Source organism: Echiichthys vipera, assembly GCF_963691815.1.
Source record: "Echiichthys vipera genome assembly, chromosome: 9".
In the NCBI taxonomy this organism is placed as follows: domain Eukaryota; kingdom Metazoa; phylum Chordata; class Actinopteri; order Perciformes; family Trachinidae; genus Echiichthys; species Echiichthys vipera.
In genome coordinates this window covers 26297345-26309971 of record NC_139834.1, presented here as the reverse complement: position 1 = coordinate 26309971, position 12627 = coordinate 26297345, and the positions used below count along the sequence as shown (strand labels likewise).

At 42.0% G+C, this 12627-nt stretch overlaps 1 protein-coding gene across 1 annotated transcript in view; it reads right to left on the bottom strand.

Moving 5' to 3' along the window:
* Nucleotides 1–12627, bottom strand: part of prex1 (phosphatidylinositol-3,4,5-trisphosphate-dependent Rac exchange factor 1) — a 91018-nt gene that overhangs the window by 46524 nt on the left and 31867 nt on the right. Inside the window, exons 5-9 of the mRNA XM_083920125.1 lie at nucleotides 11292–11393; nucleotides 10941–11102; nucleotides 6141–6274; nucleotides 5698–5813; nucleotides 3317–3466 (exon numbers count right to left, since the gene is read on the bottom strand). Coding sequence (XP_083776251.1) covers nucleotides 3317–3466; nucleotides 5698–5813; nucleotides 6141–6274; nucleotides 10941–11102; nucleotides 11292–11393 — 664 coding nt within the window. The remainder of the gene's footprint in view (nucleotides 1–3316; nucleotides 3467–5697; nucleotides 5814–6140; nucleotides 6275–10940; nucleotides 11103–11291; nucleotides 11394–12627) is intronic.

The following is a 12627-nucleotide window of genomic DNA, read 5'->3' as shown; positions in this document are numbered from 1 at the left end:
CATGTTGACAATCGGCCGTTGTTAGGGCGCGTTCGGATGCGATCAGGAGCACCAGCGATCCGCTGTGTGTGGGAGTGTCACCTTGCCCATTTGTGTGATGTCTTCTTGTGTTCTTTAACCCGTCCAATGTAGCACAAGTAGACTTTTTATTTCACAATTACTGTTTTCTGTCAGATCATTTTTATGATCTAGACACAAGACAGAGCTATGTACTGGAGCTTGTTGTAGGTCAGCTGTTACACAAACTCCCCGAAAACTGTGGGTAAGTGCTTTCGCTTCGGTTTTTACCCTCATCATTTTATTAAATGGTCTTGTCCTGAAGTTGTTATCAGCCTCTGTATTGTGCTAGCGGTAGAGGCAGGGGTGTTTAATGTAACGTTACTCTCTCATCACCTCAAAACAGACTTGTGCAGTTGGGTTGCGTTTCTCCAAAAGTTGAAACTGTTTAAATTATTTCTGGCTTCCCCTGCAGCCTCCACCCGCACAGCTTAAACCCACTACCCCCATTAAAAACGAACAGGAGAACAGGCGTTTACACCAGAGTTCCAGATCCTGTCTAAACATGTTCGTAACTATTGTGCCAGTGAATTGTTCATTGAATTAAATCATTTAGTGTTGCTTCTCCTCATCTTTTTGGCTTCAACATGGCAGGTCACTTTGTCGTCCTTTAGATTTTTGGACTACAAATATAAACTGCTGCTAATCATTTCCTCTCATGCAGCAGCAGAACATATGTGCATGCTGACGGTCAGCTGGCATTTGGCTGCAGCCTTTGAAGTGACTTCATCTGCAAATTCGAACAAAAGACATGAGGAAATGTGCTGCCATGGCAGGCATTTGAATACTTTGTCACTATCCCTTTGAGGTCGGCTTGGGGTGCCGGGGTTCTTAATCTTTTCTGACACTACGCTTGACACTTGAAGGTAGAAGTGTTATGGCGGAAGTCTGGCCGACTGAAGGGGAGAGAGAGGGGTGAGACAAACAATGTCAAAAGTTACACGGCTACTCTTGATTCCAATTTTCCCATAGAGTCTTTGGGGTTCTGCACTGGCTGTGTGTGATGGAGGTGGAGTTATATTACATTTGACAGCAGCTGGAGTAGACTTAAACAATGAGTGTCATTGAACAACAGACGGGGCCTGTCCAGCACAGCAGAGGCCCCTCAGCTTCTGTTCCAGCTGTCAGAGTTTGTCTTGTGCTGCTCCTCGTCTTCCTGCTCTCACTGGCACGAGCTAATACCCTATCCCATTATCTGACCCACGCATTTCCCCTAAACTGCCATGAAAACAGTGATAGGACAGAACACCTCCAGCTGGCAGTTGATGAACAATGAAAGTCTTTTAGGAGGGTTCACAAGAGCCAACAATGTCCAACACAGGGAAGGACAACAGTGATACATGGAAAAGGTCACATTAAACGAGGCGTGGCAGGAGAAGCGTGAAGCGGGAGAAGTGGGAAAAAAATTGGATTTATTGCAGTAAAATTTTATCATGTGGCTGTCTAGACTGTAGTGAAGAGGTTGAAAGAAAGGTAAGCAGGCTGAGAGCAGAGGATACTGTAGAATAGGTAATAGAAAGGGAGAGTGTGGGGAAATTGGGCACTGTGACTGATCTGGCATCTGTTAGCCTCAGGTCGATTTCCGCCGGGTTGAAACCAAACACCCGGGCTGCAGCACACTCTTACGTACTTATTCCTACTCTGAAACCCTTTCATCGCAGGATCAGATGCTGATGACATCCAACTCCGCTGCGGATGCTCAGTTCATGTAAAATGACAGACTGAACCACGAAAATGCAAATGTTTATGTTGTTTATGTTGTACTCTTGCTAACGTGCATGTGCAGCTAAAGCCTTGAGCATTCAGTCATTTTCAGCCAAATCATGTTCGAATAGCTTCAGGGATCCAATTTAGAGTTTTAGCCATCAATGCTATCAGGTGACCTGTTGTGTGCCGCCCAAAATCTGGTTAAAGCCTTTCACACCGTCTAATGCACACAACATAACAAAGACAGATGGCCGATGCTGAACAGGTGGGAACACATTTTAAGGCAAAGGAGGGAAGTCCGAAGGAGCAACAAGAATATCAGTTTGCATTGCTAATCTCAGATCAGTGGATGCGGTGCTGTGTAGGGCTTATTTTTTACCATCAATGAATGAAGCTTACTTTTATGAGTGAGACTAAATACACTTTTGAGTTTCAGCACACTAAACCACAGCTAAGTCTATGTCCATTCATTATATGGCTGCAAAACAAACTGTTGAAATTGATACAACTGTCTCCTAAAGGGACGGTTCAGATATTTTACTCTTACTTTATTTTCTTGTGCATAAACTTTAATTGAACCGCTTTTATTAGGTGTCTAAAATATATTTAGCTGCTGCTCCTGTCCACAGCAGTACAGTGCTTTGCTTTTCTCTTGGTACTCCTGTCTGCTTCTCCAAACTGGAGGCATGGTGACCGCCATCTACTGTGGGTAATACACTGACTATGGATACGTACCTCATACAACTACAATTCAAAAAATTGGAACTGTCCCTTTAAGTGTATGCAAGACACAAACAGTTTTAGTCTAGTAAAAATAGATCCAGATTAATTCCAGTGCATGTGTATGACGTGATTGAGTTTTTTACTTTCTTTGACAAGCAAATTCAGTCTATTTCAAGCATTTGACCGAGATGCTGTTTTTAGAACATTTGTTGTTTGTGAATGAGGCATGTGACCCATCAAGTCACTGCACACTGAGGACTTTGATTAGTCAAATGCCTCAACTGTATCGATCTTTTGAACGTGAAGAAGTGGACTGGTGTAGCTGGCAGCCTGTGCTTAGTGCACAGGTCAACCAGGCCAACTGTGGACGTCATGTCTCCTAAGCCTCTATTTACCAAAATAGACAAAGGCAGGCAGCTTGTTCAAGGTGGGACATAACTGTAGGACACAAACACTGCATCCAGGTCATACGCACATCCAGAGTCATTACTGTTTGTGACTCTTAGGTGACACCAACGTGTACTGTCGGGCAAATAGAAAGAGGAGCAAATAAAGCAGAGGGTGGAGAGGAGAATGAGGCACTTCTATACACTGACACAGTTAACATTAAGAGTCCTGCAATTCAACCATCCTGTGGAAAGTGAAATAAATAAATAGCACCTGTTATTGCTCTTATAAAACATGGTCGTCATTCTAAGCAAGATTACAAAAACACAGAATTTTCCATGAGGGGAACTCTGGTTTAAAAACAGAATCATTTCTGGTTTTGCACTCTCTGACCCATAAACCTGAAGTGCCATAAATTGCCTTTGAAAACACTGTTACTCACATTCTCTCTGCTCCCGTTCCCTCAAAATGGCATCCAGCCACTTTTGCTTGTCCTCTGCGTGTTTGGCCATGCAGACAAACCACTTGTTTTTAGCAGTGTTGTGGATCTTCCAGCCGTTAGTGACCGTGTAGTTGTTGCTGTGATAGTCCGCTGCAAGGCAAAAAAGTAACCAGGTCATTCATTTTTAAAATAGGAGCGGTCATCACTAATTATATTAAAATACCTTATTATAGAGCAGGGCTGGACATCATTTTTTTCAATAAAGCAGGCTTATATTGGAATGGCTTTTAGGGTTACACTTAAAACAAATCATCTCAAAAATACAATTTGCTACTGTAAATTATTGTTCTCCGGTTCAAAGCTTTCTGTCCAGCTTGTTTTTCTTTCTCCTCTTGTTCTCATGTTCTGTATTAGTGATTTCATTTTGAGACAATGAGACAAAAACCACAGACATCCACACAATGTCAACACTGACCTCAGTGGTGAGTAAATGAAGTAATAATGAGTGTAATCTAATAACACTTGTAAAGATGTTTTATAAGTTAACTTTAAAGTTGTCTGTAAATAGGATTTACTACTCTAGCAATGATTTACAAGCCAATTAAAAAGATAAACATGATGCACTGTGAGAGCAGTAAAAGACCATCTTTCCCACTGACTCAACAGAATCTCTGCTCCACTCGTACCCCTTTCTAATTTTACTATCCATTTAGCTGCAGGTGAGCAGCTACTGAATAATGAATGTCCACTGGTAATGGGGTGCATTAGTCTCACACTTAAAGGTCATATAAATAGATGTGATACTTCAGGCCCCACAGGGAGCAGCTACTGCTGATCTGGGAGAGCAGGGAACTAGGTTGGGATACATACGGCATTATGTTGAGTCTCTTTTTAGCCACGGGGATGGAAAAGATGGATTCTCGTAAAATTTTGTGTAAGTATGTGGTGAGTTCTGACAAGGTGGCATTTATCAAGACAGAGAGGTGTGGGAGTCAGTGAAACTTGGATATTTTTAATGCGTATAAAGGCGAACAATTTCCCACTCAGCTCACAAAACATTAATTGAACAGGTTGCGATTTGAGTCAGCTTTGTCGAAGGGAAAGTTCCCTTTTTGAGTTAGTTTCTTTGTTAGTTTCTAAACTTTAAACACCAAAGACTGACCAACAAGCGTAGTAAAATGATTGTTTTTGTCAATGGAGTGTGTTGGCTTTGACAAGAGCATAGGATGGCTTTAGTTCCCCCAACCTAAACTAACACAGGGCTGTCTGATAGGCACGGTAACGCAGTAAAAACATTAGAAATGTAGCTTAAACTTGAACTGATATTTATTTTTTTAGTGTGTTTAAGATTAGTTTAACTGCGGCCCCCATCCACAGCATTTCATGGCATAGCTTATGAACCTGTCCTTCACACTGGGGGTGTGCCAAGCTTCATCTACTGTCTGTAATACACTGACAAATATATAAAAAATACTAAATACATTTAAAAATGGGAACTGTGCCTTTTAAGATAGTAGCATATAATGTTTTACCGTTATTATCATTTGTAATAAAAAAAAACTCCATGTTCCCATTCAAGCTTTCAGCAGATTACCCCAGGTACTCCCACATTTCATATCTTATACACTTGAATCAGATAACCTGTGCGCATTTTCAAAGTGTGACCCCGGAGTTCTGCGAATAAGACGTGTTTTTCTTTGTGGTTTCCCCTTCAGCAGCATAAATGTGACAGCCAGCAGCCATCATGCAGAAAAAAAGGTCATGTGAGCTTGCAAAATATTCTGTATAAAAAAGAGGAAGCATGTTTGAGAGAGAGAGAGGAAGACGAAGTGTTTCTACCAAGCCCAGCGCTGTGCCTCGCAAAGAAACCACAACAGCAAAAATAGGCCCTGTGACGACCGTATCACAACAAGCCCGCAGAAGAGTCTTTGGCACAATATCTCAACCTGATACGAGAGTTGAGTGTATCACCCAGCTCGGGGCTGCTTTTGCACTTCAGATTTGTATCAACACCTCAAGCCATTGCTGAATAGCTGACATCAAAAGGTGGTACATGGGGCTGCGAGCTACATCCTGTTTGAAAGTAGGTGCAAGTTTGATACTCCACCCAAACTGTCAACAAGTACCTGATTCATATCCAAACACCAGTTTCTAAATGGGCCAGTTTCATGAACTAAAATGTGAAATTAAAACAGAACACTGTGGGCAAATTGAAAGTAGTAATTATTGCTGTTGATGCACAATGTAATTTTTCATACATAGGATATCGAAGTAAAGAAATCGAGAGCTTGAGCAAAGACTCATGAGAAATGCCCAGAGAGAGTTGCATGAATGGACATATAGACAGTCTCCAAAGGTAATGCTGCAGGGCAAACACAAACCTGTTCCATCTTCCACATTTTCCACCTCCATCACCTCAGTGTTGATTCGGCCTCTGAACACATAGAGGGGCCCGTTGATAGACTTGGTCCTTTTGGTGGACTTCTTTCCAGAAACCCTACAACACGGGACAACACTGCGGTTACACTCTGCAAGGAAAACATCCGTTGATGCCAGTGCCACAGTAAGAAAAGACTGTGTGTCTGAATACATGTGCATTCATACAGACACAGCTTTAAGAGCAGCAGACACATGTAGTTGTTTTTGTTTTGCCTCCATACTAAAAACCCGTCTACACAAACAGGAATTAGCGCATTTTCTCCAATTTGTCTGGCATCTTTCCAGCAGGCAGGCAATAAAATAGTTTTGAATGCTTTCTTGTTCCTTTCTCCTCTGACACGCTGTCGTGGAAGCAGCTTCATGGTCTTGAAGTCGTCTTTCTCACCTTGACTTCCGCTTACAGTACACCAAAAGGTTGTCGAACAGGAAGAAGACCCGTTCCTGGATATTGCCCGCTGAGATCTTCAGGAGATTTCCATGAAGCAGCAACTCTGTGCAGATATCTGTCAGGTTGGTTCCCTGAAGAAAGGACAAAGATCGAAAAGGAGATGAGCAACTGGAATTATTAGAACACTAAGAGTGACACAACCAAAGATGGCAGATTCATCCATTATGTACAGGGCCATTTGTCATTTCCAGAGTCTTCATGATAACATGCTCAAATGTATTCTGTTTGAGCGGAGCATGGAAACTCTGATAGCACCCTCTTAATTAAACTGGGGAGTTGCAATGAAAACATGGTTGTCTGTTTTACAACTCTAGGAGTTCACAACCTCAGCGAAACAATATGAAATTCAACTTTGACATTGTGAACAATTTGCTTTCATTCCATCGTCAATGATAGGAAAGACTATACACTATTGTCCCACACCCAGCTTCAACATACGCATAATGCAACACTGCAAAATATTAACTGTACACTGTCCACTGCCAGGACACTCTGCCTTTTACTGGTTAATCGCTGACACCAAAAGTCAGCCTTCCTGCAGAGTGTTATCAATACATAGTAGCTCCAGAGTTTCCTCAATATTACTGCAGGGTTGTCTCGCCCTTTTCGAAACGTTCATAATGGGTAAGATAATTGGAGGCGCTGAACAATAAAGGGATATCCCTGCAAAACGGTTACCTTGGCCTACATATAGTTTCCCTGCGGGGCTCTGAAACAAACCAACAAAGCCTTTTAATTCTCTTCCCAGGATGTTAATACATATACAGCTACAACATCCATAAAAATACAGCTGTATATGCATAGAGGAAGGAAACACATGACTCGAGACTAAGCACAGACTGTAGGTGGAAGTGCTTAATCCTTATTCTCGTCCCATTTGTGAAACCTGATCGAATGCCTTTGTCCCTCTGTCAACTTGAAAAGTATGATATAAAAGCCTTGTCAACTCCCCTGTACTCATTCAGGAATAACTACTGTATAATGCTACCACCTTCACAGTAAGTGATCTTTCTTGAAAGCCGTTTCTCGTCAGCTATCAAATACATCCCAACCTGTTAAGGCCGAAATAACCTTTTTCTCAGCATGACGCAAAACACAGAGACCGGTCTTTCACAGTTAACACAATAGACTGACGCAAGTACAATGCTTCTCTGATCAACATATAATGCTGGCTTTTGAAATTAATTAATATGAAGCATCAAAGATCAAGATATATCTGACTACTTCCTCCCTCATTTTGAATGTCTTAGTGTGAAGGAAAAAAAAGAGATCTATGAACCTTTCAGTTTGTGTTAGTGAGGTTGTTGACATCAATCTGGAACTGTAAAAAAAAAAATGCTGTGTTGCTCGACCACAGCAGGGTGTCTAATCAACCTTCGCACGAAGTGGCTGAACTTCAGAACCAATTACTAACATTAGTAGTTTTAGAAGATCGTTTCCAACAACGGAATAGAAACTGCTTTCACAGATACATGCATGAGCAGCCTTGCACTCACACTTCCTTCCCGATTTGTGAATGAGACATTTCCTACATTTTCAAAATAGATGCACATGTTGGCCACCAAAGCTACCAAAACAGGGCTACTAAAACTTAAAGACAGTTCATTATTCATTGTTAAATGGATCATTTCACTCCAAATCATCTGGAACTAAATACACCCATGTGGCGACTGAGGACAACCTCCCCCCTTTGGTTTGAAGAGGACCCACCACCCATTACCCCTCACCACATCCCCAGAGGCACACACACATACATCAAATGTGTCTGACACGGGTGTACCAGAGACCTGTGGAAACCCCCTACTAGCCACACCCACTCTCAAGTGTCCATAATTGATTCCCATGAGTATATATATATATATATATATATATAAATGATGGATGTTCCTCGCTCCAGAGTTCGTCGAGAGAAAATGATTCTCTGAGCTTTTTCTTAAGGAACATGCCATCAGGGTCCGGGGAGGGGTCCGGAGAGGGGTCCGGGGAGGGGATCGTGTTTCAGAAGATCGATTCAACCTTGTGTTAACTGCACTAACCTGGTGGGGGTTGACATGACTGTGTTTGTGTGTGTAAGAGAATTCAGAAGGCATGCTCGTACCTATGTGTGTCTTGTGTACCTGTGTGTAAGCATTTCCATTTGTTTTTGCAGGCATTATTATACCTGAATTTATGCTTGGCCCCCGAAAGTTCTGTTTGCAGCATCGATTGAATTAACTTTTTTTGAGATAGAGATGCCATCTTTTATACTTAGATGATGCTGCTACAGTGCCGCCTATTGGCCATGGGCACCTAAATTTTTCACGTATCTACACGTCAACCAAATGTGGTTGCAACAGCACAACACGTTCTGGAGATATGGAGGTATTTGTCATATAAGCCAAGCCAACTTGAGAAAACTTTTAGGGGCCCAACTACATCAAAACAGTGTTTTTTGGCTTGAGAGGCCACAGAAGCTTTGTACCAACTTTGGTGAGAATTGTTAAAAATCGGAATCAGCGGAAAACTGATCTAGGGCGTGGCTAATATGGATAGATTTGACTCAACCCACATAACACAGGAAACAATAATTTTCTGAGACTTACAGTTCAAAGGTTATGTGCCAAAGCGTAAAGTTCATTGTTGTAGCGCCACCATCTGGCCAAATTGCACCAAATTTTACAGTGCACTTCCTTGGGACCCCAGCAATACACCCGCCAAGTGGGAAGTAGAGGAACTTTTCTTGAGAAATGTGAATTACAGACACAGAGAGACATTCCTTACTTTATAGTTAGATATGAAAGCGTACTACCATATGAAGTTTGAATACAGTATGTGTGTGTGTGTGTATGTGTGTGTGTCTGCGCATGCACAGTGTATTTGAGCAGCAGTAATGCATCTGGGCCTGATTCTGCACTACTGGCGGCCTCTTCCATTAGAGCTGGAGGTGATTAGCCTGGAGAGAGGAAAGAAGAGTGAGACTAATGCTGAAAGGTTAAAGGCTCTGTGTGTGTGATGTGTGTGTGTGTGTGTGTGTGGGGGGGGGGGGGGTATGAAGTGCCTTTTTGAGCCTCTACTGAGCTGTTCAGAGGAAGGGCACAGAGAGATTGCCGCAGAAATTACAGCCTGAGATTTTGAATGAATCAGATCCATCCATGTTCAAGCAATAGAGCAACTGATTGAATAAATCAGCCCAACGTTAACCCCATTACCCACCTGAAAGTGAGCAATACTAGTTGCTGTTAGACCTGCATCTAACCGTTATTCCCATTATTTATTACTATTTCCAACCAGTCAACCAACATAATTTGTGTGTAAAATGAAAGTGAAAAATGCCAATCATGTCCCCATAGAGCCTGATTTGTTGTTGAACTGTCAGTCAAAAACGAAAATATATTTAATTTAAAATTTAAAAAGAACAATGCGGAGAATCTTTGTTTTGCTTGAAAAATACAATTCTTACACATTATCAAAACCATTAAATTATCCCTCCAGCACTATTTCCTGTAGTCCTGCGTTGTATTTGAGCCATAAAATCAAAATTGGGGGACATCATGGTGGCTAAAGCACAAACCATGGAATGACAGAAACACACACATAATTGATTATTCATCACAAGAGGGACCAGGAAATATTCTGTATGGTCTTTTACTCTAAATATAACCAAGCTAAATGACCAATTACCAGGGTCTAATTGTGACATTTTTCTGAGGCAAAAGAAAAAATGAAAGGTCGGATTTGGCCAGAAAATAGTGGGATGTCCCAGTGGGGCCCACTCTCTGGTCCCATACTTCAATTTTCTAAACGATCCCCTCATATAACCCTCCCAGTGCACGTTAGACTACAGCTCTGCTTCCTAGGTCTCTTCTGATTGGGCAGTATGCCTCTTGGCACCCCCCTTGGCACCCTGTGTGAGTGGATTGTCCCATTGGTGCCTGCTAAGACAAGGCCTCTGTTGTGGAGGGTGAGGGAGGCGTGAAAAATGCACCGGACCCTTCGCTCGGCTCCCAAGCCCCATCCCTGGCCCCTGTGCTCAGAGCAGTGATTTGGCTGCAAAAGTGCTCAGCTCTTAAGAAGGATGGAGAGCTTGGTGGTTGAGGCCATTCTAAAATGAGTCTGCCTGTGTTTGTCGTGGTTATTTTACAGGATTTTTCATTTCTTTTTTCAGAAACCTTGTATGAATCATAATTTCAGGATGCTCTAAGAAAAGTATGACTCTTTTTCAGGCACCCGTGTTCACCCTCTGAATGTCACAGCACTCCCCCTAGCCATCCTGTCACCATCTTTCAGCTCTCAAGGTTTCACCTCTCGAGCATACAATTAGAGCCCGGCCAATATGAGAGCAATACCGATAACAGCTACTGATACGGTTACCAATACAAAACCAATTTTTCAGGGGGAACTCACTGATTACCCATATGGGTGCCAAAATAGTGCATTTTTGAGCCAATTTCTCACCAATATGACTCTGCAAAGGCTGCTTTCCTAAACAAATCATTTACCCCTGAAGCATTATTTTGAGGATTACGAGTTCTGTTAAAAAAAAAAAAATAGGTGCATATTGGAAAACATACGTATGTGCCGATATGACAGATACCAATATCTCTGTGAAATCGGCCGATAGTATAGGCTGATCGATATATCGGTCTGGCTCTACGTGCAATAGATGCTTTCCTCTTTAATTGATCTGTATCTTGTGACATACAAGTCTCTTCATGACTGTTGTCTCTTCCCACCTCGCCCTGTGCTTCTTGCTCTCACCTCCCAGCCCTCAATGTGGGACTGCAGCTGTTCAAGAGCCTCCAGTTTCTCCATCTGCCTCTTGGTCTCATTAATGTTGGAGCAGACAGCCTTCATGGCCTGCAGAGCCTCTTCTACTGCTGGATAGTCAGCGTGCTTCTTAGGGGTCCTCTTCAGCAGCTCCTAGAGTGGGGAAAGGGGAAGGTGGGCTGAGTTTTAAAGCAGAAACTGTAGAATTTCCAGTAGGAGGCACATGTAAAAACACTCCAGTCTTAGAGGTGCATGAGGTATACTGTGACCTTTAGTTACCACAACCTCTTCTGCTGCACAGTGCTATTATCTGAAGGCAGCATCATGACATTTGTACAGTACCTTCAGCAGCAGAGGGTACTTGCAGATCCTCTGAATGGGGGTGAGAAGGTAGCCCTCCAGGGGAATATCTGTGCTTTTTTTCCCTCCGAGTAGCATACAGTGCTGAAAAAGAAAGACAGAAACAATATTTAATGTTCACAACTGTATTTACTAATAGAGTAAGTTAAAAAATACTTGTGTACAAAAGTGAAAAGTTGAGAAAATGTGCTAATCAGTCCAGCTTTGTCTGGACAAAGTGTTCTTTAGCTTTATCTTATAATCTAATATTTCTGCATTAGGTCTTGGTCTTTCAAGTACACCTTGGTTAGAAGAGTCCATTTAACTTTTCCGTTTCTACAGTTTTTAAATGCTTTTTACCTGACACAGCATCTTCATGTGCAGCAGTTTTCATTGCTGGCTCATGCCTCTTGTGTTTTATCAGCAAAATACAAACCTTTAATTGACTATTGTTGTCATTACCATCCAGTCACGTTCTGTTGCACCGGCTGCAGATCTATAACAGGTCCAGGTGCAGCAGAATAGTCGGTTTGTCTGGGAGAAAATCCTTACAGTAGGTGTGGTAAATTTTTCACGTCTGCTGCTTTTTCAAACAAGTTATTAAAACCTCATCCAACAAACATTTAACATACCAGGATTCCCCTGGAAGAATGAACTAATTTAATACCTATGTCATTGCAAATTGCTAACGTATCTCTTCTCAAAACATTATTTGTTATTTAATTAAGGTCACCTGAAAAAAGACAAACGAATTACTATTATTTTACAAAAGTTACAGTTCATTTGAATATTCTGTAAAATGAAAATAGACATGAGGAAATATGTCTTTCTCCTTTTAAGTGCCTGAATGCCCCTACTGTACACCCCTGGGTGTGGTTCTTTAAATAAGAACCCATAGCAAACATTTTATCCATCTATTCTATTTTATCGATCAAGATTGCAATTGGAATAAACCAGCCCGTATCAAAAAACACATTCTTCAACTCCCTAAACCTGAAGGTGGACGAGCCCTCCCTAATTTCCGCCACTGCTTCTAGGCCTGCAACATTAATAGACTTTTATATTGGCTCCGCGGTGAAGTTGCAAACGCCTGTCCGACACTGGCTCATACTGAGATAACATCTTCCTCCTGCTCTTTGCACTCTACGATTTGCTCACAGCTCCCCATAACTGCCCACAAGGTCTCATCCAATCCGGTTGTCGATAATGCCTTTAAAATTTGGATCCAGTTCAGGAAGCAGCACAGCTTGCAAAGGGCTTCGGTCCTTGCCCCAGTTTTGAATGACTATGCGTTTCTCCCTTCCTGCACCGACCCTGTATTCCACATATGGTCAGATAA